The following is a 26,493-nucleotide window of genomic DNA, read 5'->3' on the forward strand; positions in this document are numbered from 1 at the left end:
GGCCTTCCTCAAATTACTGCTGGGGAAACAGCCACAGAGCAAGGAGGAGGGGTAGGAAAATCCTTCTGGGGAGGTGGGCTTCATACTAACCTGGTTTAACCCCAGTTCGCTGTCTGACCCCATAACTGTGCCTCCTGGCCAAGGCTCCCTATTGGCCAGACACTGAGCGGAGCCCTCCACGTGCATATTCCTATATTCCTAACCCCCCCTCCCAGCCCCACAGTCATCACAGCTCATTAGCGAGGAGGAAACAGGCTCAGAGAGGTGTAAGGCGATGGCTATACAACTCTGTGACTACATTAAAACTATGAATTGTGCATATTTAAAGGGGACAGGTGGATATGGTATGTGAATTACATCTCAATAAAACTGTTGTTTAAAAGGAAAAAGGGACCTTCCTGGCAGTCCAGTGGTTAAGACTTTGACTTTCAATGCAGGGGATGCGAGTTTGATCCCTAGTCGGGGAGCCAAGATTCCACATGCCTTGTAGCCAAAAAACCAAAACATAAAAGAAAACAGAAGCAATATTGTAACAAATTCAATAAAGACTTCAATAAAAAATAAATAAAAGGAAAAATGATTGAAAAAAAAGAAGAAAGAAAGGTATGCTAGGTTGTCCAAAACCATAAGGCTGGGGACCTGAACCCAAGTCCATTTGGACCACCACGCCATAATACCTCTCTGGGCCCCAGGCACCCTATCTGCAGTATGAGGTGAGGAGTGTCAGTCTTGACTCCCCAGTAGTGGGGTAGAAGGGAAGGAAGGGTCAGCCATGAACTCAGTTCCAGACTCTCTGGAGATGTTCCCGGAGAGGCAGATGCTCAGAGGCTGGAGAGACAGGGATGTGGAAGGTGAGAGGGCTGAGGGGTAGAATCAAGCAGCAGAAAAGATGCTAGCGCCTAACCTCTCAGAGCCACGTTCACTTAAGAAATGTTCATTGCCATCTACACCCAGTCGGGTTTATTGTAAAGCCTGAAATGAATCATATAGGACTTCCCCCACCCAAGAAATTAACAAGTATAACATAGAGGTGACATGATAGACAAGGTGATGACAATGTGCCCAGGGTTTTGGGGGAACCTCAAGATGGCTTTAGCAGAGCCCAAGTGGAGGGATCGGTGAAGGCGTGGAGGAGGCGACAAGGTCAGGTGGCAGTGCACCAAGCAGAGAAAGCAGGATGTGTGTGCAAGCAACAGAGGTTGTGGGAACCCGTAGGCAGTCCAGGGTGGCCCGTAGTTCTGGCAGGTAGGGGCCTAAAATGAAGGGGCAGAGGACAAACCAGAGAGGGCCAGATCCAGGCACCCTCAGGCCCTATGAACGTGACCTGAAGGCAGTGGGGAACCACTGAAAAGGTTTTCGTTTTTTAAACACTTTCTTTAAAAAAAAAGGATTTGTTTGTTTGGTTGGCTGTGCCAGGTCTTAGTTGTGGCATTTAGGATCTTTAGTTGGGTACTGGGACCTAGTTCCCTGATCAGGAACCAAACCTGGGTTCCCTGCATTGGAAGTGTGGAGTCTTAGCCACTGGACCACCAGGGAAGTCCCTGAAGAATTTTAAGAGGGAATGATATGGTCTGATTTGTGTTTTAGGACCACCACTCAGGGGCAATAGGGAGCACGGGTTACAAGAGGTGACATTGATCAGGAAGAGCAAGTAGGAAGCTCCTCAATCATTCAGGTAAGAGATGCTGGTGGCAGCATGTAAGTGGATGGACTAGAGAAAGTAAGTAAGACTTGGTGATTAATTGGAAATGGGGACAATGAAAGAGAATGACTCATATTTCTGGTTTGGGGACTGGATGGATGAAGGTGCCATGACTGAACTGAGATAGGAGAGCCTCGTGGAGGAGTAGATATGGGGGTGATGAATTCTGTTTTGGACATGTTGAGATGGAGAAGGCTGGGTAAACACTCTAGGTATGAAGACAGAGACCTGAGCCAGAAATGTGGACTTGGAGTACATCAAGGGAGAGATGGTGACCAAAGACAAGAGGCAAGACTGAGACAGTCCAGAGGGCATATGGACAATGTACAGGAAGACCCAGTGGATCCCCAGCAACTCAGAAGGAGGAGAGACCCTCCACCAGACTGGAAAGGAGCAGCCGGTGAAATGGAAGGGAAACCAGGAGACAGAGGTGTCAAGCCAAGGGAAGAAAGTGTTTCAAGGAGGGAGTGGACAACAGTGTCCAATGCTGCCAAAGAGGTCAAACAAGATAAGATCTGAAAAATGGCACTGGATTTGGTGACAAGTTGGTCACTGGGTACCTTGGCAAGGTCAGCCACAGACAGAGGGGAGGGCCAGAGCAGGTCTCAATGGGATAAGAAAGGGAGAGGAACAGTGACAAAGTAGAGACAGTGGAGGTTTAGCTATTTAAAGAAATTTAACTGCAAAGTGTAGAAGCTTTCTGAAATCGGTAGCTGGAGAAAGACACAGAGCACAGGGAATAAGCCAGTGTTCGTTTCGCCGTTGTTGTTTTCAGATGAGAGAGGCAGGGTGGAAGGAGCCAGGAGACAGGGAGAAGTTAAAGATGTGACAGAGACGGAGTGATCAATGGAATGACGTCTGCAGGGCAACTGGGAGGCTGGGATCCAGAGCAGAAGCGCTGGTGCTGAGCAGAAGGGACCCAGCCAGTTTCTAAGGTGACAGGCGAGAAGGGGGAGAAACCAGGTGGGAGAGGAGATTGGGGGTCAGATGGGGGAAGCCCAGAGATCCCTCATCAGGGGATTTTACTTTCTCTGGGAAGAGGAGGCCAGATCAACTTCTCAGAAGGGAGCAGTGTGGGTGGGGGTCTAAAGAGGTGGACGAGACTTGAAACCACAGGTGTGGAGGATGGAAAAGGGAGCTGACCAGACCCTGGAGAGTGGTCCAATGGGAGCACAGGGCCATCATCCCCAAAGGTGAGGATGGGAGAAAAGACGCAGAACATCGCAGGTGCTCTACACATGCATTTTTGGTTTGGGTTGGGTTGGGCCTTTTTTGTTTCTTAGGGCTTGATGATCCTGAGGGAAGAAGGAGCTTGTGTGGGATAAGGGACCCCCCCTGCCCCCTAGCCTCCCCACAAGGCCAATGTAAATGCGGTTCCAGGCCCCAGTCCTCCCTTCCCCTAGGGCCTCCTTCCTTCCCTTCCTCTCTCCAGTGTCCCTCCTCCCAGACTGAGCCCTGCCAGGGTCTGCTGCCTGCCTGGCCACCAGCTGGCTCTGTCATTTCTGCATCTGGCTTGGGGACTGTGTCTCCCTTTCCTTGCCCTCCAGACCAGGATCTCAGAGGCAAGGGTCTGTCCTCCCCAACTGGGGGATTCTGGGGCCAGTGTGTCCCCATTTATGCAAGGTTCCTTATGAAGGCAGAGGTCATGTCCCCCACCACCTTCCCACAGAAAAGGGCTTCTTAAACCCCAAACCAGAGCTGATACTGCAGAAGGAACTTCAGCTAGGCCTGAGAGGCACTTCCTGACAGCGGTGCAGTGTGGTCCGGTGGCCCCAGCTCCTCTGGGGAGAACAGGCTCAGTCTTTCTCTTGCAAGGGGATAAAGTGGAGGGGCAGTCAGCCAGGCCCCAGAGCGAGGCTCTTTCCAAGAATCCTCAGGGGCTGGGACGAGAAGAAGTTTCCCTGATCCAGCGATTCTAAATATGGCAAAGGGAGCAAAAGCACGTGACCCACACCAGGGCTGCTGCCACGGCCGCCGCTTCTCTGGGCCAGAGGCCTGTGCTGGGGTTCAGGGCTAGGGGTGAAGCCTCCATGGGGCCTCAGTTTCCCCATCTTCACCGAGAAGATGGGGGGCATCTCAGTGACGGCTAAAGTCCCTTTAGCCTCGTAACTCTCCAGCCGTGGGGCGGAAGGGATAGAGCCAGTCTTCAGCTAGTTCCAGAGTCTCTGAGGCTGTCCCTGGAGGGAGGACAGCCGCCAGTGCATAGTACAAACTATGAAAAACATGTGCCCTCTTGGAGGATCAATTAGAAAAGGCATTCCCTTCAGCCTAAAAAATGATGAAAAGTTGACCCTGCCAAAATGACCTCATAAGAACCAGGCATCCCTTGCTCTGGGCTGATCCACCTTCAAGCACAGGCTGGATTCAGCACCACTGTCCCGCTCAGCCCAGCCCTTTGCATCGTACAGGATGCACAGAATATGGGGCAGCCTTGGAGATGGCCCTGACAGCTCTGGAAGAGCCAACCCCATGTGGCGTCACACAGCTCCGTGCCCCTCTCTTGGCCACCAGGAGATGGACACTGGCCCAAGAGAGTCTTCCCCCCACCCCCCGCCCCTGTCTAGGTTGGGCTGAGCCAATCAGATTGTTTCTCTCAGGAATGGAGTTAGGAACCACAGACGCACATTGGCAGAGATGCAGAGAGAAGTAGAGATGAGACTGCCCCTCCAGAGTCTCATCTTCCCCTCTCGACTCTGCAAAACCCACATCTGCTTCCTGCCATGAAGCCTCTACGGATTCTTCCCTCTCCTTCTGGTAGGTGTTCTCTACCTCCACATGCCAATTTTTCTTGAGCCAGTCTGAAAGGTCTTGGTCCCACTATGATATGGAAGGTGGTGTCTTCTAGACAAGGTGTTTTAATGAGTCACAGCTTCATCCTCTCCCACCTGGACCGGCTCCAAATCTCCTGTGTGTGTATGTGTGTGCTCAATCGTGTCCGACTCTTCGCGACCCCATGGACTGAAGCCTGCCAGGCTCCTCTGTCTATAGGATCTTCCAGGTAAGAATACTGGAGTGGGTTGTCATTTCCTACTCCAGGGGATCTTCCCAACCCATGGATTGAACCTGTGTCTCTTGCATCTCCTGCATTGGAGGGTGGATTCTTTACCACTGGGCCACCTGGGAATCTCCTACTTGTTCTCATCGCTTCCCTCTGCTGTGCCAGCCAGACTACCTAGTGCCCCAGGTAAGTGCACTGAGCAACACATCAAGCAAGGGTGGGAACAAGGAGGGAAGAGGGGCTATCCATCTGCTCAGGGCTGGGCAGGCCGTGCAGACAACACAGATAAACAGGGAGCATGGACTCCCAAGCAGGAGGTGAAAGCAAACTAAGGGGTGGAATTCAGGCAGCCTGAACTTTGGAAATGAAAACAAGGTGGTCAGTGGAAACTTTCCCCTGGTTCCACCTGAGCCACTTGTGTGAATTTGGGTGACTCAGTTTTACATGCTGAGCTTGGCATACGATTTCATTTGAACAAAGGGCTCTCTGCTTTTTTTTAAAGTGTGAAATCCATCGACTTGCAGGCTCAGGCCCGAGCACCTTAGCATGGTTGCAAGGCAAGCCCTTCCCCACCTGACTCTCCACACTCCGTGCCCCACCTGGCACATGATATTCCACTGTTGCAGCTCAGTTCCCCCACACCAGCAAGCAGAGCTTTCTCCCTTCCTCACCTTTGCTCCTGTTGTATCTATCCCTCCTCCAACCTGGCTGGGTGAGTGGAAACCCCACCCTATGCTCCCTTAATCCCCCATTCCCACCTCTACACTCACCCCTATCATGGCATTTGCCTCAACATGTGAAAAGCACTCTTTGAGTCCCTGCCTCCTCCCACAGACCGAGAGCTTGTGGAAACCCTGTTCTTCTCACCTTGAATGCCATGCTCCCAACTCAGAATGAGAGCTGGGTAAAAGTCTCCTGAAAGAGGGGACGAACCCCGCACTGGACCTCTGAATGGTACCACCCACCTCGCCTGTGTGGCTGCTTCCATCTCCACACCTCAACCCTCCCTGTAGCAGATGGGATTCAGAGGGAACCGGTGCAGGTAGCAGCACCCAGGAACCACGAAGTCCAGAGCCACAGAGCATTCACTCACTCACTCACTCACTATTTACTGAGTGCTTGCCACGTGCCAGGCACAAAGATCAATAATGTCCTTGCCTTCATGGAGCTTACATTCTCATGGGAAAGAGACATAATAAATAAACAAGACAGCATTAAAAATGTCAGATGATGCTGGAGAAAAATGAAGCTGGAAAGGGGGACAAAGAACATTGGTATGGGAGTCGGGAGCTGTTCTACAGAGGGTGGTCAGGAAGAGCGGCATTGAGAAGGTGACATTAGGGCAGAGACCTGAAGGAAATGAGGCGGTGAGCCATGCAGGTAGGTGTCAGAGAAGAAGGTTCTGAGCAGAAGGAAAGGTAAGTGTAAAAGACCTGTCCAGAGGGTGCCTGATGTGTTCCAGAACCATCAAGAAGGGAGTGCTCCCAGAGAGGAGTGAGGAAGGGGGGTAGTGGTAGGTGGTGGAGGGGGGAAGCAGATCATCCACTAGCTATCGTGAGGTTTGGGGCTTTTAGTCCAAGTGAGATGGGGAATTCTAAGCAGAAAATAACATGATCTGACTTGCGTTTGCAAAAGACCACACAAGCTGTTGAGTGGAGAACAGACTATGGCAAGGTAAGGGGATGGGGGCGTGGGCTATGGCGTTTGCCCCTGCCTTGCATTGAGAAGCTAATGGTATATAATCCAAGTAAGAGATGATGGTGACTTGTACAAGGGGGAATAGAGGTGACAAGAGGCAAGCAGATACTGACTATATTTTGTCACCAAAAGACCCCTTGGAGTCAATCAATCCTCTCTTTAGAAATGGGAAACTGGGTCATAAAGTAATGTTTTTTCTTCTCTTTCCATAGAAGGATCCAGGCACCCACCCCTCATCCCCACCTTAAAATTTCCTTCCTCTGGGCGGCAGGCTGGAGCCTGCCCCTGCCCTTCCCACTGTATGTGTCAGGGTGGCACTGGATTCAAGGATTACACAGGCCTCCAGCTGCTTGAGCCTGGCAGGGGTCAGGGTCACCTCTAAGAAGATTCTATCCTCTGAATCAGCAGAACTTGTGCAAAGGGGGAAGAGGGGAGGGAGGGAAGAGTCAAAAGAGGGGAGAGAGCTGAGTCCCCACCACTTGGTTCTCAGCACTCCCAGAGCAGAGGGCACCAAGAGCTGACAGGGTGGAACAGGAGCTTCGGGGAGGGCTGGGTCCCCTGGGGAGGATGACCTGGGGATTCCTGCAGACTCAGCCATTGAAGATCTCATCCAGTGGGAGGCTGAGGGGAAATGATGGGAGAGGAGTGTTCGGATGCCTTTGCTGCTAACAAGCAAAGCAGCATGCAAACTCGCAGGCCACACCTGGGGCTGCTGGTTACAGATGCTGCTCTGAGAGCCTTGCTCAGGGTGGGAACCCCAAATCCAGGACCAGCCAGACCAAATCCAGCAAGACTGGCTCCAATAGGCTCGGACAGCTGAGAAAGGCTGGCTGAGTGACCCTGGCCTGTTCCACGGTCAAGAGGGAGGGGCGGCGAGGAGGGTCTTAGGCTTTAGGCTGGAAGCACGTCTGCAGACATCCCCTCAGTTTTCTTGGGTTTTAAGGGGAGAGGTTCTGACTGATTCAGAGTCCCCTAAAAGGCAAGGGCCTGCGCGGTGGCTCCAAGAAAGGGGTCAGGGTTGGGGGCAGCAGAAGGGGAGGCACAGGCTGTGGGCAAAGCTAGGGACCTGGATCAAGGGCTCTCCATCCTGGCTCTGCCCCACCCGGCTGAGGGGGTGGGAAGCTGTGTCTGAGTTTCAGTTACTCCTCAGGGAGAGGAGGGGGTTGAAGAAAGGTCTCCAAGAGCCCCCATTTTCTGCTGACCTATCTGGGACTGGTGATCTTGGCTTCCCAATGGGAAATGAATGAAGCTGCCCATCCTCAGGAACTTCTAGAGTCGCTGGAAGTGGAGGGTCTTTTACATTTCATTTGCAGGGCACTCCTGTGTGTGGAAAGTCTAGAGAGACCTCCTTCAACCTCCAAAGTGTGTTAGTCGCTCAGTGGTGTCTGAGTCTTTGCGACTCCATGGACTGTAGCCCACCAGGTTCCTCTGTCCACAGAATTCTCCAGGCAAGAATACTGGAGTGGGTAGTCATTCCCCTCTCCAGAGCATCCTCCCAACCCAGGGATCTAACCTGGGTCTCCCGTGTTACAGGCAGATTCTTTACCATCTGAGCCACCAGGGAAGCCCCTCAACCTCCAAAACTCCCCTATAATTGAATAATGATAACAAGGAGGAGTCAGGGTAGATCAAAGCAGGACTTCCAAAAAGCTCATTAACCACAGAAAGAGGGAAGAGGTTAGGGGAAGGGGACAGATTGCACCTCTAGTCCCGGCGCCCCCTCCTCTCCTGAGGAAGACAGAACTCTACACGTCTAAGAACCAAAAGAAGCAAACCCCTACCAGGTTCAAGAACTCAGACTTAGGTGCATGACCTTGAGCAAGTGAACTGTCTCTCTCTGGGACTCAGTTTCTCCGTCTGTCTAATGGGGCCAATGATCCCTCTTGCAGCAGTTTGGAGGCAGGGATTTGGCTCGCTTGAATCCCGCCCAGAGGGGTTGCAGAAAGACTTGGGTTCACTTCGGGACACGGAGGAGGCTGACAGCAGGCGGGGCTCCTCGGGAGAGGGAGGGGTTCCTGGCAAGGAGGGTTCCAGAGGGACTCCTCCCTCGGCACGGCCTCTCTCCCTTCCTCCCCAGGGGCCCCTTCCCGCTCCGGGGTCCGGGAGGCTGACCCGGCCTTGTCGGCGCGGGGAGGAGCTACTGGAAGGGGCGGGGCGCGGTGATGGGCGGGGCTCCGGGAGGTCCCTGGAAGGGGCGGAGCGTCGCCGACACCCAGCACCGCTCGCGGGAGGGGCGCGGGCGGCGCTCAGGCTCAAGTTACCTCCCTGCGGCCTCCCCCGCCCCGCCATCTTCTTTTTCCGTTTCCAAATTAACAATTGAAAACGCTGCGGCCTGAAAGGCGAGCAGCGGGCCAAGCGGAAAGTGTGAAGGTGCCGCTGCGTCCCCTTGGACGGGGGCCGAAAAGGGGGCGCGACACCCTGTCCACGGCTAGCCCACCCACCAACGCCGCTTGCTGGGCACGGAGAGCCCCGGAACGCAGAGGTGCCAAGGCCCCTAAATCGGGTCCTGGACTGATCCGGCCCCTGGTACTGCTCTGGCCAGTGTTGTAGGACCCAGTGCCCAGACTCAGGGTGGTGCAAGCCCCCGAGGAGGGTGGGGGGAGGAGGTGGGGCTGGGTTACTACTCTCGAGGCTGAGTGCCCAGGAGGGGCAGCCCGGTGCCAAGCAGCACCCTCATCGCGCCGTCCTTAAGGGCTCTCAGAGTCAGATATGTTCGCGGGTGAACGGATCGAACCAGGCATGTCACCTTACAGAGACAGTTTCCTCATCTGACAAATGGGGAGAGAAGATACACTGACCATAGGGAGCTGGTCGTGGGGACTAAATTAAATGAGAGGAACCATGAGGCTGGCCACAGTGAACACAGTAGACAGTAGCTATTATCTTGGTTGACAATGATGATGATATTGAGCCCTTGGCATTTCTCCACCTCTACCCACAGCCAGAGGAGCTGTCCACCAATGGGGAACACTGGAGCTGACAGGTCTTTCCCTCCTCTCACTTCCTTGGGGCTTCCCAAAGCCCCACATGATAAAGAACTGAGGCCAGGAAGTTTCTTATGAGGGGCTCAAAGTCACAGGTAAGTGAAAAAGACTAGGGCCTGAGCCTGGGTGCTGCCCCCAGGCCCCAGGTTCATCATGGAGATGGGTGGTCCCTGGGGTTGGGACCATGATCATTGAACCCCCCTCCTCAATGTTCTGAAGATGAATGCTAATGCCAGGGCAGCTGGAATGAATGAGTGGGTAATGGAGAGAGGCCCCACTCCCGGGCATCCAACGGCATGGGCCAAAGAGCCAGAGGGGGAACATCAGGGAAAGATACAGTGTCTAGGCCCCAGCCCCCCATGATCTAAGCTCCATGAATGAAGCAACTTCTCTCGCCACTCTTTCCCACACCTCAGACAGAGCTTGGTGCAAGAGCAGCTTATCAATATTATTTGAGTGAATGAGTGAATGAACAGGTTCCCTCCTACACAGCTGTGGGCTTCCACTTGCCACCTATATGGCGAGATGAGTGTGGGAACAGGTGCTCCTCTCTCCAGCATGGAGACCCAGGGCAGCGGAATGGTGGGGGAAAGAGGCAGAAACCAAGACAGAGCAAAGGAGGACACAGGAGAGGAGGTTCCAGAAGGCAAAGTTGAGACCAACTCTTTCTTCCCAGCCCCTCACTCCTGTCCTGCCAAGCACTCACCCCATTCCTCCTCCCTTCTTCCCTCTTCACTGATCACCACAACTCCACTCCATCCCCAACCTCACCCCAGTTCACTTAACCTTGCAGTCTGAGCACCCCTCCCTGATTTCTAATCCTACAATGACTCCTCATGATTCACCACCTGAGGTTCTCAGCCCAGCGTTTGAGGCTGTACACACACTAGGTATTGGCCACACTCCACCCTTCCATACCCTGTCTATTTCCACCGTGGTGACTTTCGTGTTCTCTCCTCTCCTCAGGATGGTCCCCCTTCTTCCCCAAGAATCCCTGATCTGCTTTGAGGAGTGCTAGCCCAGCCCCTGGTTGGGATTCCTGGCCCCCTCTGGGGACCACTTCGTGCAGAGACAGTTTCTTCCTCTGTCCACTCCCACCCCACCGCCACCAGCTCATTAGGATCCATCCATCAAGGGTAAAGCCTATTCTGACTCCTCCACATCTCCCAGGCTGGCCAAGTAGAAGCTCAGACAGTATCTGGGAGGAAACAAGAAGACCCAGGTCTCCAGGGCCTTGAGCATCCGTGAGTCAGGAATTTCCCACAGTCCTCTGCAGCCTGAGATTTCTGGGTAAGGGCACCTTGGGGTTCCTACAGAGGTGGGTGGATGGAGGGAGAGCCAATGCAAGTCCATCTTGAATACTGGTGAGACTGGGAAAGAGTACAAATGGAGACCCACACACTATAAGCCAACAAGCTGTTAAATAAAAGATGTTCTATCCTTCCTGACATATTCACCTTCGTGCCGATCTGGAGGGCTAGGTTCGAATTTAAAACCTTTGACTCCTTGGTGTCCCATGCTAGAATCTGGCAGAGAGGGGACAGCCAGCCCCAGCTCCCCTCCAGTACCCAGCCCCTGGTGTGCCCTCTTCTCCTCCCACACTGGGCTCATTCCTCACTGCAAGGGCCTTGGGTACATTCCTGTGGTGGCTCCAGCCTGCTCTCATCTATACTGGCTGCAAACGTTTGCTCTTGATCCTAGGAGCACTCACACAACACTGGACCTTGGGCTGGTGAACCAGTCAAGAGGCCTGTGCCAGCCCTGAAACGGGAACTCCAGGGTCCCCTGGAGTGTGTTCTAGAATAAGGCGGGTCATGCAGAGGCTCCAGGCTGGTGGCATGCAGGGCCATAGAGGCTGAGTGGGCAGAAGTCTGGGGCCCCACCCTTGATTCCACCCAGAGCAGCTCGGCTTTAATGTATTTATGTATTGTACTCCTGTGTCATGATTCCTTTAAAGAACCAGATCTACTGCTTAAAAGTTTGCACCATCAGGACCCTTTCCTCCTGCTGAACTGTGGGGAAGCTGAGGTGACAGGGACCACAGTCATACAGCCCTTTAAAGCAAAGGCAGAGCTCGATCCCACGACTCTGGCTTCCTCCCCAGGCCCTGGCCTTCTTGAGCACATTTCTGATCAGTAAGACCCAGTGCCTCTAGCAGACATGCCGCTGGGAGGTGGTGAGCGCCCAGTCCCTAGTGGGGTTTAAGCAGGCCTGCTGCTGGGGCCTCCTGCCTTAACAGGGGCTGGACCCTCCGCTCAGGACGCTCAGCTCAGGAGTGGATTGAGAGGCCAGACCAGGCCTGAGAAGGAGAGGGAGTCCTGGTATAAATAACTGTGGGGGGCCAAGATGTTTGGGCCCGTCTCCTGGGAGACGGCTGTGTTTACCGCCCAGCGATGGAGGGGGGGTGGCGGGCACGGCCCACACATTTGCCTCCCTGACTTGTAGCCAAATTTCTCCAGGAAGGGGTGGCCCAGCATTAGCCCCAAACACTCAGAACTCTGTATCCCTATTCTGGTCCTCTCCCTAACTCTGCCCCAGCCTGAGCCAAACTTCCCTGACACTGCCCCCATCCTTGAGCCCCAAATGCTGCATGGCACCGCATCTCCACCAGTCACAGATGCCCCAGCATCTGCCCCCATAAGTCCCAGCTCGGCCTCCGTCAGTGTGGGGGCGGGGCGGGGAGCATAAGCAGGACAAGGGAAGGCCCCAAGCAGAGGTGCTGGGTGCTTGCCAGGGATTTGAGCTGGGGCCGCTGGGCATGGAGGGGTGGCCAGCCAGGGACAAACCTCTCCCACGGCCCTGGCCAAGACAGAAGAGGGCTGCAGCCCCCGGATTAGAGAAGAACAAATCCCTCTCCCCACCCTGCGCCCACCCCATGCCTGTCATGTGCAGGGCATTAGATGGCCAGACTCCAACGTGGGAGGGGCTGGCAGGTGCCCTGTTAGTCATGCCATGACCAGCTCTTCTCTCCAGCCAGCCAGGCCACAAGAAAAAAACCTTGAGGCAGGAGGGCAAGTGGAAAGGTCCCTTCCCCATGGGGCAGCAGCTGCAGCCTGGCCCAAGCACAGAAGCACAGGGGTTGATGTGAGCTGAGTTCCAGCCTGCTGGCCAGCCGAACCTCACACACACACACACACACACACACACACACACACACTTTGGCCAACCAACGGATGGAGCTTGCTTGGGACACCAGCTGCTTTTCACCAGAGCTCAAAATAGGAGCGTGTCCATCAGGGGTCCTAGACAGGTGCCCAGACACCTGGGCTCCAGCCCCATATCAGCCACTTCTCCGCTGAATGCCCTTGGGCAAGTCACTTCTCCTTCCTGAGCCTCAGTATAAAAATAGTGTAATAAATATCTTCCTCCAGCATTGTGAGAATTCAGTGAGATTCACTGAGTAAACATTGATTAAGCCCCGTGATGGGTCAGGCATGCCTTAAAGCTTCAAATGGGAGAGGTGACGCTCTTCTCACGGTATGAGGCAGCATTTTGGACCCCGAGGCTGAAACTCAGAGATGTGAAGAGACCTGCCCAAGACCACGTAGAGGGGACCTGAGCCCAGGGCAGCGCTGCAGAGAGGTTTGCACTGTTCTTTATTGTTGATGGGGACAATCGGGACTCTTGGGCTAAGCCTGGGCTCTGCCACTAGCCTAAGTTTGTTCCATGCCCTCTTCTGGGCCTCAGTTTCTGCATCTGTAGACTGAGGGGGCTGGGAGGGGGCAGTGATTTCCACACCCTAACTGGCAGACAGGGAGTTCAGCAGGCTAGGCCCTGTGGGCTCTGCCCCTTTCCTCAGGGCGCCCCACCATCCACTGGGCCAAGCCCGGATGCTCTCGTGGGGCAGTTCTAAGATCACTGTTCTGGAGCCCCCCACAGACCCCCAACCCCCATCAGGACCTGCACCTACCACTCTGCTTCCAAGGCCTCCCTCAGCTCATTCACACACACCTTCCCCCAGGCCAGGCTTTGCATAAGCAGCTGAACTTTCCATACAGGCAAAAACCCTAGGGCTTCAGGCCAGGTCCAGCCTGGCCCTGGCAGGGTTAGTGGGCAGCTCCAGAGGAGCCGCTCAGACGGCTGGGCCATGAGGGGAAGGCAGAGGGAAAGAGAGGCCTGGCGAGTGGCAGCCCCAGAGCTCCCCAAGGGAGCCTGCCCCCCTTGCTAGACCCAGAGGGGCGTTTCTCAGTCACCAATTCGCCCATGGCACTCCTGTCCTCGGTTCCTTCCTGAACCCAGTCTCCTCCAGGAAGTCTCTGCTCCTCAGCCTGGCATTCTCAGCCTGGCCTCGCTCATGCTCCAGCCTGCTGTCTGCACACCTCCCACCCCATCCAGGCTCCCACTCTCCTGCCCTCTCTCAGTTCTGTGCAAAGGTCACGTTCAGCCCCACCTCAGGGCTTTGCCCATGCTGGTCCCTCGGCCCAGAATGCCATTCCCTCCTCCTCTTTGCCTGGCTGACTCTGACTCTTCACGTTTCAGGTCTCCGCTGAAACCTCTTCCTCTGGGAAGCCTTCCCAGTCACCGCCAGTTTGGGGCTGGGCTCGGCTCCTCTGAGCTGGGCCCCCACAGGATTCCACCCAGACAGCTGCCAGCCGCCTGGCACATCTCCCGCCAGGGAGCAGGGGAGAGTCTGATTCATTGCTCTGTCCCCAGCTCTTGGGATAGGGCCTGGCCCCTCAGGGACTGCCAGGCAAGGCTTCCCAAATGAAAGAGCAAGAAAGTGTAGAACTGGGGTAGAGAGAGAACCTGAACTTTAAGGCTTAGCTGGTTGTCGAAGCAGCCTCCCAGCAGGCAGGCCCATCGGGGCCAGTTAGGTATGCATGTGTGTGCTCAGTCGTGTTCAACTCTGTGACCCCAGAGGCTGTAGCCCACCATGGGATTCTCCAGGCAAGAATACTGGAGTGGGCTGCCTGAGCCATCAGGGAAGCCCCCAGTGAGGCATAATCTGGTGGGAAAGATGACGGCCTCTAGAGCTAGATTCTGGGGTGTGACTGACTCCTGGCCCCACGACCTATACTCAGGCAAGTTACTCAACCTCTCTGTGCCTCAGCCTCCTCATCTGGAAAATGGGCATAACTAAAGGACCTAACCTCCTCTGGTCACTGAGGAAAAAGTGAAAGAAAAAACGGCAAGTCCTCAGAGCAGTGTCAGCACACAGCAGGTCCTCCATAAGCATGGGCTGTTATTATCTTTATTATTATGAGAGGCCCAACAACAAGGGAGGCTGAACCTCAGAGAGGGAGGTGACTGCCTGAAGTCACCCAGCAAGAAGGTGTCTCTTGCTTTCCCAGCCCAAACAGCACTCCTCATGTATACTGCAAGTGTCCCCCACCCCGGCTCGCCCCCCAGAGCCCAGTGAACCCGCTCCCACCTTCTCACACCACAGAGGCCCTCCCCCTCAGGCTTCAACTCGGTCCTCCTGGATACTCACGCTTAGTGGCTGCGTGACAGGGCACCTGCTGACCATTTAAGCTATGGGCTTCCCTGGTAGCTCAGCTGGTAAAGAATCTGCCTGCAATGCAGGAGACCCTGGTTTGATTCCTGGGTTGGGAAGATCCCCTGGAGGAGGGCATGGCAACCCACTCTAGTATTCCTGCCTGGAGAATCCCATGGACAGAGGGGCCTAACGGGCTACAGTCCATGGGGTCACAAAGAGTCGGATGCAACTGAGATCCTAAGCGCAGCACAGCACCCTCCTCTATACAATAGAGTAATGACAGTGCCTACCTCCTAGGGCTCTGAAAAGGACTAAATGAAGTACAATAGCATGTGGAAAATACCCCATATCTGGCACCACCATACCCCATACAGGTTAGGCTATGAAACTCATTAGTATATGAAAACCGTTAGAACTCTGGGCCTCTCAGCCTGGCCCCGGTAAGGTTGTCACAGAGACCCCCTCCATATCACCTTGCCCCCAGGCCTCCAGATACACTGCAGGGGCTCCTGAGGAAAGGAATTGCCAGTCTGGAATACATGCTCTAATAGAACCCATACTCTTCCCCCCCACCCCCGATCCCCACAATGTCCTACCTGGGGGCTGAAACCAGTGCAGGCCAGGGTGAGAAGAGGGAGCGTGCGCTGGGGAGCAGCGAGGGTGGAAGCGCGGGAGGCCCTCTGCTCCTCATAGCACTTTGTAGTCCGGGAGGCACCTGATGCTGGGGGCAGGCAGAGATGATAACTGTCCTTCTCCATGGAAGATGGGAAGCGGGAGCCTGAGTGAGGCTGAGTCACCTGCCTGAGGTTACACAGTCTTTAAGAAGCAGAGGTGGGCACCGACCCCCAGCCGGCTGACTCTGGGTTCAGTGTTCCTTTAACGGAGGGGTAAGCCCTGATCCTGGGTGACCTGCCCCATCCTCCATGCAGACCAGTCTTGGCAAGAGCCCTGGGCTGGTCCTTGCTGCACTCCAGGGCAGGCTGGCCCTGAGGCCCAGGAGAAATAGACAGGGCAGACTGAGGCTCCCCCAGCCCTCTAATCCTTCCATTCCTACCTGGACTCCTCCCACTTCTGGTCCCAAAGCTCAGGCGGGAGGAGGCAGGATGGCGCCCAGACTGAGGGATTTCACGCACGGGTAAAATTTTCAAAAACAATTTAGGGACAGCGTGAGATTGTCAACTTTTTTATTTCGCCAAGTAAGGACATTCTTTAAAAAATTCCCAGGCCCATCATTTCATAAAAGAAAGGACATAATCTCAGACTAAATGACAGTCCTTTAAATGGAATAAATTTAGCTTTATGAAAAAGTCACCACGTTGTCCTTATTTCTCTCAGCTTTGCCTTAGGTCACTGAAAAAAGCCCGGGTCTGCTGACGCATGTGAGAATCCCTTGGAGCTTGGGCTTGGGAGTCGCACAAACATGGGTTTGAATCCTGACTCCACCATGGACAAATCTCTTGGTGCACATAATTCCCACCGTCTGAGCCTCAGTTTCCTATCTGCAAAAGGGGAACATGAATAGTGCTGCCAACAGCAGTACCTGGGGAGCTAAGTGGTCTAGTGTTTGCAGAGCCCTAGTTCTGAGAAGAGATCAATCAAGCCTGGGCTCCCAGCCAGTGGTGCCTCCCTGACCTGCCGCTGCCTGTGGCTCTCAGTCATCCACAGGGCAAAGCCCACCTTTGTAGCCCGACCCTCAGGGCCTTGGACACACCAGACTCTGCAGATCCTGAGGCCAAGAGGGTAGAGGAGCAGAGTCCCACCTCAAAGCCCTTTCTCTAGCTGTTGCCGCCACCTGGAGCGCGCTCAGGACAAAAATGGCAAGCGTTTCCAGCTCACTGCCTGCACCCAGAGGACCTAGGGGTCCTTTTTCCATTCCTCTCTAATCAGCAAAACCCTTCTCATCCTTACAGCCTGCCTCAATGTCACCTTCATTCCCTGGCTCAGCAAACATTCACTGATTACCAACCAAGAACTGTGCTCGACCCCCACCACCGAGCGGAGCCCAGAACACACAAGGGCGGGTGCGTAGGGCTCAGGGGTCTCTGCAGGGCCCCCAGTCAGGCTTCGGGTGGGGCGCGCAGGGAGTGATTCCAAGAAGAAGCGGTGGTTCAAACTGGGATTTGAAGGATAGATAGGAGTTCTCTAGATGATGGGGTGGGCGGGAGAGGGGAGGGAGTTTGAGGCAGAGGGAAAAGCATCTGGAGTATTAAAAGCCCACCTGGGCACACTCCAAGCTGTTTCTTAGGTGAGGAGCCAAGGATGCTTGAGAAAGGGCTTCCTGACTTGGGCCCTGGGGGTGGAGAAGTCACTGTTGGGGAGGGGAGGGTAGATCTGGAGACAAATGCCAAGCCTGAGGTTCCTTGGGAATGAAGAGGCAAGGGGTCCACAGGAAGCTTAGGGATGAAACTGCAGAGCAGGATGCTGTCATCACAGAGGTGACCTGCCCCCAAGTCACAGGAGTATGTGAGACACACCCCCACCCACACAGAAATTGTACATGGAGAGGAGGACCCAGGACAGAGCCCCAGGAGCCCCAACATTCAAAAAGCAAAAGGAGGAGGCAGCCGACAGAACCCCGGGAAGAGCCCAAGGGAAGGGCCCGTGCGAGCAAGGAGGCAGCAGGGCAACCTCCCAGGAGCCACATCCTGGGTTCAGATCCTGTTTCAACAACTTATTAGCTATGTTGACTTTGGGCCTTACTTTCCCTATCTGTAAAATGGGGCTAATTTATTTTTCAACAAAAAGGAAGACAAAGGGCATGGGGTTGGAGGGAGAGGCATGGTTCATATGTTCCTCCCCCATCCTGTGTCTCTCCCACCAGATGGATACCAGTCCCCAGAGGCTGGAAGATTAGATGAGTAAATGAAATCTACTGAAATGAAAATGCCCCCAACTCTCAGAGGACCAGGCGGAACTGGCAGGCAGCTTCCCTCTGTTCTCAGCAACTCTAGCACAACTCTCATCTATTGCAGAGGGGAGGTGGAGAAGGCCCCAGGTGTGCTGAATTCTTCCTCCTGGCCTCAGTTTCCCCAACTGTGAAGTGAAGCCATGACCTGCTTGAGCTCAGAGGCCCTTCTGCTTCTGATGCTCTGCGACAGGATGAATGAAGGAAGGGTGAGGGAAGAAAGGCCTGTTCCAGACCTGCCGGTCTTGCCCCAGGGAAGGCGGTCCCACACAGGTCTGGGGCCTCATTGTCCCCAGGGCTGGGTCCTTCCGGAAGAGGGTGGCAGCCGGGCCAAGGAGGGCAGGAGCAGAGGCGCCGCGATTGTGCTGACAGAGCAGTTCCTTCTCCCTTTTTCTCTCCCTACCCCTCCCCTCCCAGGGGAGAGCCTAGCCCAGCAAAAAATAAACCCAAAGACAGTGACCTGGACGGGCCTGAGGCTCCCAGGGAGGAGCAGCAGGGAAGCAAGGATGGAGGAGAGGTGGCCTGTGGCCACCCTCCCTAAAAGCTCAAGGGTGCCTGATCTGTTCCTCCCCCGCCCCCCACCAACACAGGGGCCCAAGCAGCTCTATCCACTCTCCTTCTTTTACACTGTGAGGGGCAGCACCACTTGCTCGTAGGGATAATGAGCAGGGTAAATCTTGTCCAGCCCAGCTTGAGATGGGTTTCCCCAGCGTTGGAAAGGGTACCCCAGGGAATCTCACTCTGCCTCCTGGTGTGGAGCAGTCAGTCCTTCCTGCTGTCTGACCTCCGTCTCACCTGCTTCAGTGGGTCCATTTATCTCCAGCTCCTGGCAGCTGACATCCCCCAGCTCCCTGGCCTGGATGTCTGAGGAGTCTCAGGAGAAAGTGTTCCCCAGATTTCCCTGCAGGGATTTAGGGAGGGCCCCTGGGCTGGAGACCCCACTCCACCCAGTGCTCTCCAAATCTCAGAGAGGAAGGAATCGCTGAATCCCTGCTCCCTCGCCTCCCTCCCTCAGGCACTGCCCACGGATTCCCAGCCCAATTAGTCTTCTGCCTGGGGCTGCCCCTCCCATTCTCACCACCCCCCAGGCGCTAACCCCCAGGGCAAACAGATCCTACCCGAGGGACAAGTTGCCCAGAAAACCTGGAGTCCTGCAGGGGGCGCTTTGTGGGGGCCTCAGAAGTCTGATCAGCACCCTCTCCCCAGCCCTCCAGAGTCCCCGCTGGAGGCAGGCAGTCTTTTGAGTGCCCTTCTCAGTGCTGCCCAGTCCTTGGGGGGGCTCAGGGAGAAGGTGCTGGAGAAGAACTCCCACCACCCCGCACCCCACAAGACTGAAGGTCTGAAACAGCGGCTCCTCCCATTCATCCAGAGTCCCACTGTGCCAGGCAGCCCTTACCAGCCCACTTTCCCGTTTAGCCCCATTTTACAGAGGGGGACAGTGAGGCTCACGGGCTGGGGTGGAGTCGGGGGCAGGCACCTTCCCAGCAAGTGTTGGGACCGAGACCTCGCAGTCTCCTTGGGGATGCCCGGTGCCTATCCACAGAACAGCGTGCTCAGGAGAGAGTGGGGGTGGCCCTCCCCTCCCTGCCTGTGCCCCTGGGTCCCACAGCTCCACTTCCACCTGCCCGGGGCCAGGCTAGCTGCAGGGTTTGACCTCAGCTCTGCAGCAACACCCTCATGGATGCCCTCCTCTTTGTACACACACAGACACGCACACACCTCCACCCTCTCTGGGAGCCCCCTGGGAGAGGAGGCAGGAGAGCCCAGTGGTCCAGACAGATGCCCCCACCACCACTGCCAGGCTGGGGCAGACATGCTCTGCCTCTCTGCCTCCCCAGACCTGGTACAGAGTTGATGCTCTTTAACTCTATTTGTCAAGTGAAGGAAGGAACCGTCAGTGAGACGCTAGGCACCCTGCTTGGCGTCCTGGAGCCACCATCTCACTCTCTGCATGATCCTGGGCAGGTGTGTGAGGTCCCCTCACCAGCCCCACTTTCCTCGAGTGGGCATGAGCATAACAACGGTGCCCAGCTGATGTAATGGCTGCGAGGGTTAACAGAGAGAGTGCCGCGCAGCATTCCTCAGACGCCCACAGAGATGCATTCTCTGGCTCCCCATGCCCAGCCACTCACCCCGCAACCCAGGGGAACGCAGCTCCTGCTCTGTCCTGGGGAACACCCAGACACATTCATGGTGCTGACAAGGACATCCATCAAATCTCTCCCTGGGGAGGAGTGCGATGACAACAACAACAATATAATAATAATGGTGATACTCAGGTGCTTTCCCTCACTTGGCCCTGACAGTTCTAGAGGCAGGTATTATGAGTCCTCTATTTTTTTCAGATGAGAAAACGGAAGCTCAGAGAGGTTAAGTAACTTGCCCAAGGACACATAACTGCCAAGAGTAGAACCAGAAACGAACCCGAATCTGGCAGATTTGGATCCCATACTCTTAACCTGCTGTGGGGCAACATTTGGGGAAATGAAAAGTCCCCCCTACTCCTCCATCTCAGCCCAACAACTGTCAGATACTCAGAATTCCCTCCTGGGCCCCATAACCCATAAGAAGGTCGGCCCTGGCCAAAGACCCACAGGTGTGCATGTTGGGGGAGGAAGGAAGCTGAGAAAACCTCCAGCTGGCTTCTCCAAGTCTGGGGAAGTTCCCCGCATGGCCTCCTCTGGGTCTGCACAGCCTTCCTCTCTCCCTGTTCCCCAGACCATTTCAGCTCCCTTGACTGGCTCTGAGAATTTATCACCCACTCAAAGTGCTGCCATCAGCCTAAGAATAATCACCTCTTGAAACTCTCCTGGCTCCAACATTCTGAAAATATAGATTTCTGCAGCAACAGACCCTGAAGTTAGACATCCAGCAGGGCTTCCTCAATGGAAGGAATGAATGTACTGTGGAGCTGGGATGGGGTAGTAGACAATAAGAGATCCAACATGCTCCAGTGACCCCCATGGAGAATGTGGAAAGGAGGGAGCAAAGGAGTGGAAGGGGAAGGGAGAGAGATAGAAGAAGGGCTCGAGGGCTGGCAGGATAGACTCTCCACTTCCCCTCTTACAAAGACCAAACTAAAGGACTGGGACCGAAAAACAGCAGTACAAAAAATCTGGGTCACACCCCAAGACTTTCGCCATTGCAAGGCCAAGTTCTTGGAGCAATCTTCCTGATCAGCTGAAAATGAAAAATAGTATCTAAAGTCCTGATCTGGGACTCCCCTCGTGGTCCAGTGGCTAAGAATCTGTGCTCCCAATACAGGGGGTCTGGGTTCAATCCTTAGGCAGGGAACTGGATCCCACATACTGCAACTTAACTAAAGATCCCAAATGCTGCAGTGAAGATCCTGTGTGCGGTGCAGCCAAATAAGCAAAAACATTAAAATCCTGATCTGAGAGGCAGAAGGCCTCGGTTCCAGGCACAGTTCTAGCGCCAACTCATCAGATGTGACCTTGGGCCAGTACCTGCTCCTTTCTGTGTTTCAGTGAACCCAGCAGTAGACCACAGGGCCCTTCAGGAGAAGCAAAGGCTGGCAAAGTGCTAGGAAGTCAGCCACCCGCTCCCACGTGGATCTGGAGCTGCCCAAGGCAGATGAAGAAACACACACAGACCCATAGGGCACCCCTGCAGCTGTGGACAGGCAGGGGCAGCAAACTCAAGAAATGGGACCAATTCTGCCCTGTCCTAGGTCTAGGCTGGGGCGCAGATCCAAGTGTGCGTCTGTGAAGACAGAGAAAAGGTGGGAGCAGTTGTGCATCAGACTCCTTCGCCTTGGATGTGTGCTAGGGGTGCCCTTATGACATGCACGGGCAGGTATGTCCCAGTTGCTGAGAGTGCATGAGTGAGACAGACCAATGGGCATATCGTGGGGATGTGTGTGTGCAGAACCATTGCCGTGCACAACCGAAGTGTGACTGCATGTGTGAGGCCGGGCAATTGCCACCCAGCTGCCAGGGTTGGGGTGCAGGCTGGAGCCGAGGTGCAGGAGGAAGACAGTGCGGGCAGCCCCAGCTCTGGGCTGAGGCTCCTCCATGCTGATTGCGGGACCTCTCCTGAGCCTCAGTTTCCTCACCAGCACGAGGAGAACCCCAGCACCCACCTTGCCGGGCTGCTGAAGGACGCAGCAACATGGTTTATAGAGGATGCTTAGCTCGGTGCTCGGCACACAGCTGATGATCCACACGTGATCAGCAATTTCAGTTCAAACTTCAAGAGCCAACCCAGGCAGCCTCGGGGAGCAGCGGGGAGACCCTGCACAGGGAGTCAGGCATCTTCGGCTCCAGCTCTTGCACCTGCCACTAATCTACTGTGTGATGGGTCTCCAGAGCCTCGGTTTTCTCATAAACAAAATGGGGCTGTCAAAATGTGTGGCCCCACCTCCCAGGGAGGCCTGGGGCTCTGGGCACCCTTTGCTGGCCATGTTCTTTCTCAGACAGTCAGGGTGGGAGGTGGGGGGACGCCGGGGTTGGGAGGCTGAGGGCTTCGGGAGCTGCCGCTGCCTCCTTCCCTCCCCATTCCCACAGCTTCTGACCCCAGGGACAAGGCTGCCGGAGGATGTTTACAGAGCGTAAACCTTCACTTAGAGAAAGTTCGCGGGGCAGCTGGGGGCTGGGAGCTGCAAGAGTCCCAAAGCAGCTCAGCAGTGTGGGGAAGACGAGGGGAGATGGTGCTTTGCTCAGACTTGCCCCTTCCAGCCTCTGACTTCAAAAGGGAGGCCAGGGTGGCCCTTGGCAGGGGGCAGCAAGGAGCAAACATCCCTTCCAAAGGCTCGGAAGCAGGACGGGAAGTGATGTGGTGTTTCTCAAAATTCAGAGAGCGGGGCCTGTGAAGAGTTGAGGGCTGAAATCAAGGACTGGGGCCCAGGGGAGGAGAGTGGGGGCTTGGTGACAGGACCAAGGGCCTGGAGGGAAGCGGGAGAGCTCGCAGAGCCAGCAGTCCCTCCTTCTGGATCTCAATGAGAAGACAGGAGTCAGCGGTTCCTGCTTCCCAGCGGCTGCAGCCGCTGGCGGGAGAGGCGGAACCAGGGCTGGTCCTCTGGGCAATCGCCCACACCTGGGGCCAGAGAAGGTGCGGGTTCTGGGTGGGGCCCAGAGGGACCTGACTGGCAGGTGTGAGGAAGGTGTGCCCTGGGGTGAAAGGGCCAGCTCACCTCCATTCCCTCCTCCCTGGGTCCTTCTCCCAGAGGCTTCCCTCCTGGGGCCCCTCCCACCAGGGCCCGCATCTGGGGCAAGGGGCTCCTAGCTACCTGTGCACCCTGGACTCCCCTCGTTTGGGCTGCCTGTGAGGGTCACTGGGGATGAGGGAAGGATTTGGACCAAAAGTGGAACAATCGGGCTCGAAGTCCAATGGTAGGAAGCACTTCCTGGCTTGCCCAAGACCCTGCAAGGAGTGACCCCACATCTGAAGCTCCTCAAGAACAGGAGAGGCCTCCCAAGCAGCCCCCTCCCCCAAGCCCAATATACCATCCATCCCTCACCCTCCCACAGGCCCCCGCGGCTTACCAAAGTCCTTCCCACCCATGGCTCATCCAAGACGGAGGCCCACAAGGCTGGGGTTTCTCCCCACTCTGATGGCCCAGAGATCTAAAGCTCAGAGAGCTGTGGCGATCAGCCCAAGACTGCACAGCACGCAAAAGCTGGGGTTCCTGACCCCTCAGTCCTCCCTGACCTCTAAGATGAACGACCAGTTCCCTGAGACCCCCAAACGTCTGGACATTTTCGTGCCGCGTTTCGTCTCCCAGAGCTCCCAAGAGATGTCTCTGCCTTGGGCTCCTGGGGACAAGTGGTCAGAACCAGCCTGGCCCTGGCCAGGGCATTCCTGGCATCGAGAAAGGGCAGGATGTGGGGCAAAGGTACCAGCAGATTTAGCTCCTGGAGAGGAAGGAGCGGCCCCTCCAGAGGAGGGGAAGACAATGTTGGCCAGAGGACACGAGACGGGTCCTTCACCCCCAGTGACCCTTACAGGGGCTGAGAGGCTGGGCCTAGGGGCTAAGGACCCCCACCGCAGAGCCCTAGTGCTTTCCCAGGCCCAGCCTTGCCTTGGAAAAGTCATGTCCCAAGCGGAGCCCACGGAGTGTCTCAGGCTCCGCGAGCACCTAAGCTGTAGGGTGGGCAAGGGCATCTCAACGCAGTGGCTCTTAATTAGCAGTCCCCTGCCCCTCATGCCTGATGCTACTGTCCCTGCTACCCCAACACAGAACCCGCAGCACTCCAACAGCCCTCTCTGCAGCAGAAAATTCACCCAGGCCCTCCCAATGGGCACTGGGGATTGGGCTACTCCTAACCACTGACCCTGACTCTAAGTCTGACCTCATGTCTAGAGCAATCTCAACTCTCTGCCCCACCCCCACCTGGCCCACCCGAGGTCCCTGCCCCAAGTCATGGCTGTCATCCCCTGCAGGCTGGCACCGAGGTGCAAAAAAGGGAACATGCAGGCTGAAAGAGCTCCCTTCCTCTACCCTTCGTGTGGTCAGGGGGCTCCTTTGCCAGCATTTCCTCCCCTCCCCTCGGAAATTCTGTGGGCAGGCAAGCGGGCAGCAGTGGGTCAGCAGAAAGACAGACCAAAGACAGGTGGAAACAGACAAGTAGAAGAGTGGGAGTCAGGTGGAGAGGCAGATGGACAGACAGGCACACAGATAACTGGACAGGTCAACAGAGGGGTGAAAACAGACTAGCAGAAGGAGAGAAGACACAGGACAACTCACACACAGACAGAAACTCACTCTGGCAGAAGGACAGTCAGATAGGCAAAAGGACTATAAGATAGTCCAGTGGACAGGCAAGGGGACCACCCAGGAGACCCTAAGACCAGAAGGCCCTCTCTGGGGGCAGCAATAAGGGATTCATATCAGCACAGTTTCCAGGGACCAGAGGTCTCTCTCTCGGGCACCTTCGAGCGTCCGAGCGCCAGGCCCAGTCTTTCAACTGATATCTGCCCAGCCTCTCATGTTCCCGGCTGGGCCAGGCCGTCCCCCAAGACAGAGCTCTGAGCTGCCAAAATTCACTCTTTACATCCAAGAAGGGTCAGTGTTTTTGAAAGTTGTAAGAGCCTGGGGAGGGGGAGGAGGGGGCCCGCAGCCTGAGTGTTTCCAAACCTACCCCTCTCCTCTTTCTTTTCCCCTGGGGGTGCGCAGAGCCAGGCCTGGTGCTCCCTGGTGCGGCCAGGGAGCTGGGCAGGCTAGCTGGCCGAGCCCACAGGGCGGGCGGCATGGCTCACTGCTGCCGTGGGGAAGTTGAGGGTGGAAGGGAAGACTGTGTGAAGACTCACAGAAGTCAGCACAGGCCAGTGTCAGAACTCTGGTGACTCAAGGGGACTCCCAAACACCTATAATTGGGGGCCAGTCCTGGGCTGGGGTGGAGGTTGTCCCTGGAGAGGGACATCTCTGGGGGGAGCCCAGGTGGGAACCTACTGCAGCTACAGAGCTGTGGAGCGGGTGACGGTGTGGGAGGGCGAAAGGGTCCTCTGCGTCTGGGACACAGGGAGATAGAAGTGAGGAAGAGAGAAAAGGGAGCCACACTTCAGTGACTCCAGATTGGAGAGAGACGGGGGACAAGAAGCAGGATGTGGGGAGTACCTGGAACAGAGGCGCAGGGGTTGGAGAAAGGATGGAAATAAGGAATTGAGGTGGGGGAGGTCAGAAGTCAGGTCGGGCAAGGGTCAGGACTTGGAGAGCGGGGATTATGGTCAGGCTGAGGGGATCAGAAATCGGGCTCAGGTCCGGGGGCCAGAGCGATGAGGGTCTGCCGGCCTCGGGGCTGGGGGGCAGGAGGCGGAGCCAGGGCGGGGCGGCCGTCCCCCCGGGGCCCAGGCTCCAGCAGGGGCCGCGCGGGGCGGCAGCGCGAGGGCGCGGCCGGGGACTCGGGGTCGCAAACTCACATGAAGACGTGGTAGATGAAGGCCCAGCCGCGGGGTCTCTCCAGCACGTTGTAGACCCAGTTCTGCAGGCGGCGGTAGCGCTTGTGCGCGGCGGAGGAGCGCTGGCCACAGGCGGAGCCCGAGCCCGAGCCTGGTCCTGGGAGGGGTGCGCCCGGCGGCAGGGGGCTGCCCAGGAGGCCCAGGCGACGCGGGGAGCCGCCCCCGCCCGCCTCGCCCCGCTCGCTCTGCACCGCCGTGAGCGCCACCAGCTCGGCGCGGGGGGCGTCCCCGGGCGGGGGGACCAGGCCGAGCCGGCGCGGGGGGGCCTCGGCCATGGGCGGCGCCGGGCGGGAGGGGGCCGGGGCCCGGGTCCGATCCGGGGCGGGGGCGCGCGCGGGGCGCTCAGCGGCGCATGGCTCGGACCCGGGGCCGGCGGGGCGGCCCGGGGCGGGCGCGGTCGGCGGGGGTTAGGGGTCGGGCCGGGGCCGCTCCGGGGCCGGGGGCGGGCGCTCGGAGTCCGGGGGCCGACGGAGCCCGCGCTGACCGCCCGCTTCCCCGGCGACTGGGGCGGCTCTTTCCGACTCCAACTCTCTTATTACGCGCTCCATGCCGCTCGCCTTTCCACCTGCCGCCGGCGCGCCGCTCACATGTCAGCCTCCCCCGCCCCGCCCCACCCCCGCCGCCCCCGCCCGCCCCGAGGCCGCGTTCCCAAATCGGGAGGGAGCGAGCGAGCCGGCGAGGCCGGGCGGAGGGAGGGGACGCGCGGGGAGGCGGCGGGAGGACGCCCCCGCCGCGCAGGCCGCCGAGTCGGGGCGGGGGCCGGACCGAGTGGCGGCGGCCCCCGGGGGCAGCGCCTGGGCCGGGCGGCCTGCGGGTGCGAGCCGCGCGCCGGGCTTCGCGGGGCGGCGTGGA

At 56.6% G+C, this 26,493-nt stretch overlaps 1 protein-coding gene and 1 long non-coding RNA gene across 3 annotated transcripts in view; one reads left to right on the forward strand and one right to left on the reverse strand.

Annotated features, from left to right (window-relative positions):
- The window catches only part of KCNQ4 (potassium voltage-gated channel subfamily Q member 4), a 56,444-nt gene extending 30,173 nt beyond the window's left edge, over window positions 1–26,271 (reverse strand). For both annotated transcript variants that reach the window (XM_043877678.1, XM_043877679.1), the window contains exon 1: window positions 25,603–26,271. In XM_043877678.1, coding sequence (XP_043733613.1) covers window positions 25,603–25,916 — 314 coding nt within the window. In that variant the 5' untranslated portion in view covers window positions 25,917–26,271. The remainder of the gene's footprint in view (window positions 1–25,602) is intronic.
- On the forward strand, window positions 8,569–10,786 carry LOC122677546. The gene is made up of 3 exons (XR_006335830.1): window positions 8,569–8,924; window positions 9,340–9,477; window positions 10,349–10,786. It is a non-coding gene; the product is annotated as an uncharacterized LOC122677546 (long non-coding RNA).
- Window positions 26,272–26,493: the final 222 nt, after the last annotated feature.

The sequence above is a fragment of the Cervus elaphus genome, chromosome 20, assembly GCF_910594005.1.
Source record: "Cervus elaphus chromosome 20, mCerEla1.1, whole genome shotgun sequence".
NCBI classification, from domain to species: Eukaryota; Metazoa; Chordata; class Mammalia; order Artiodactyla; family Cervidae; genus Cervus; species Cervus elaphus.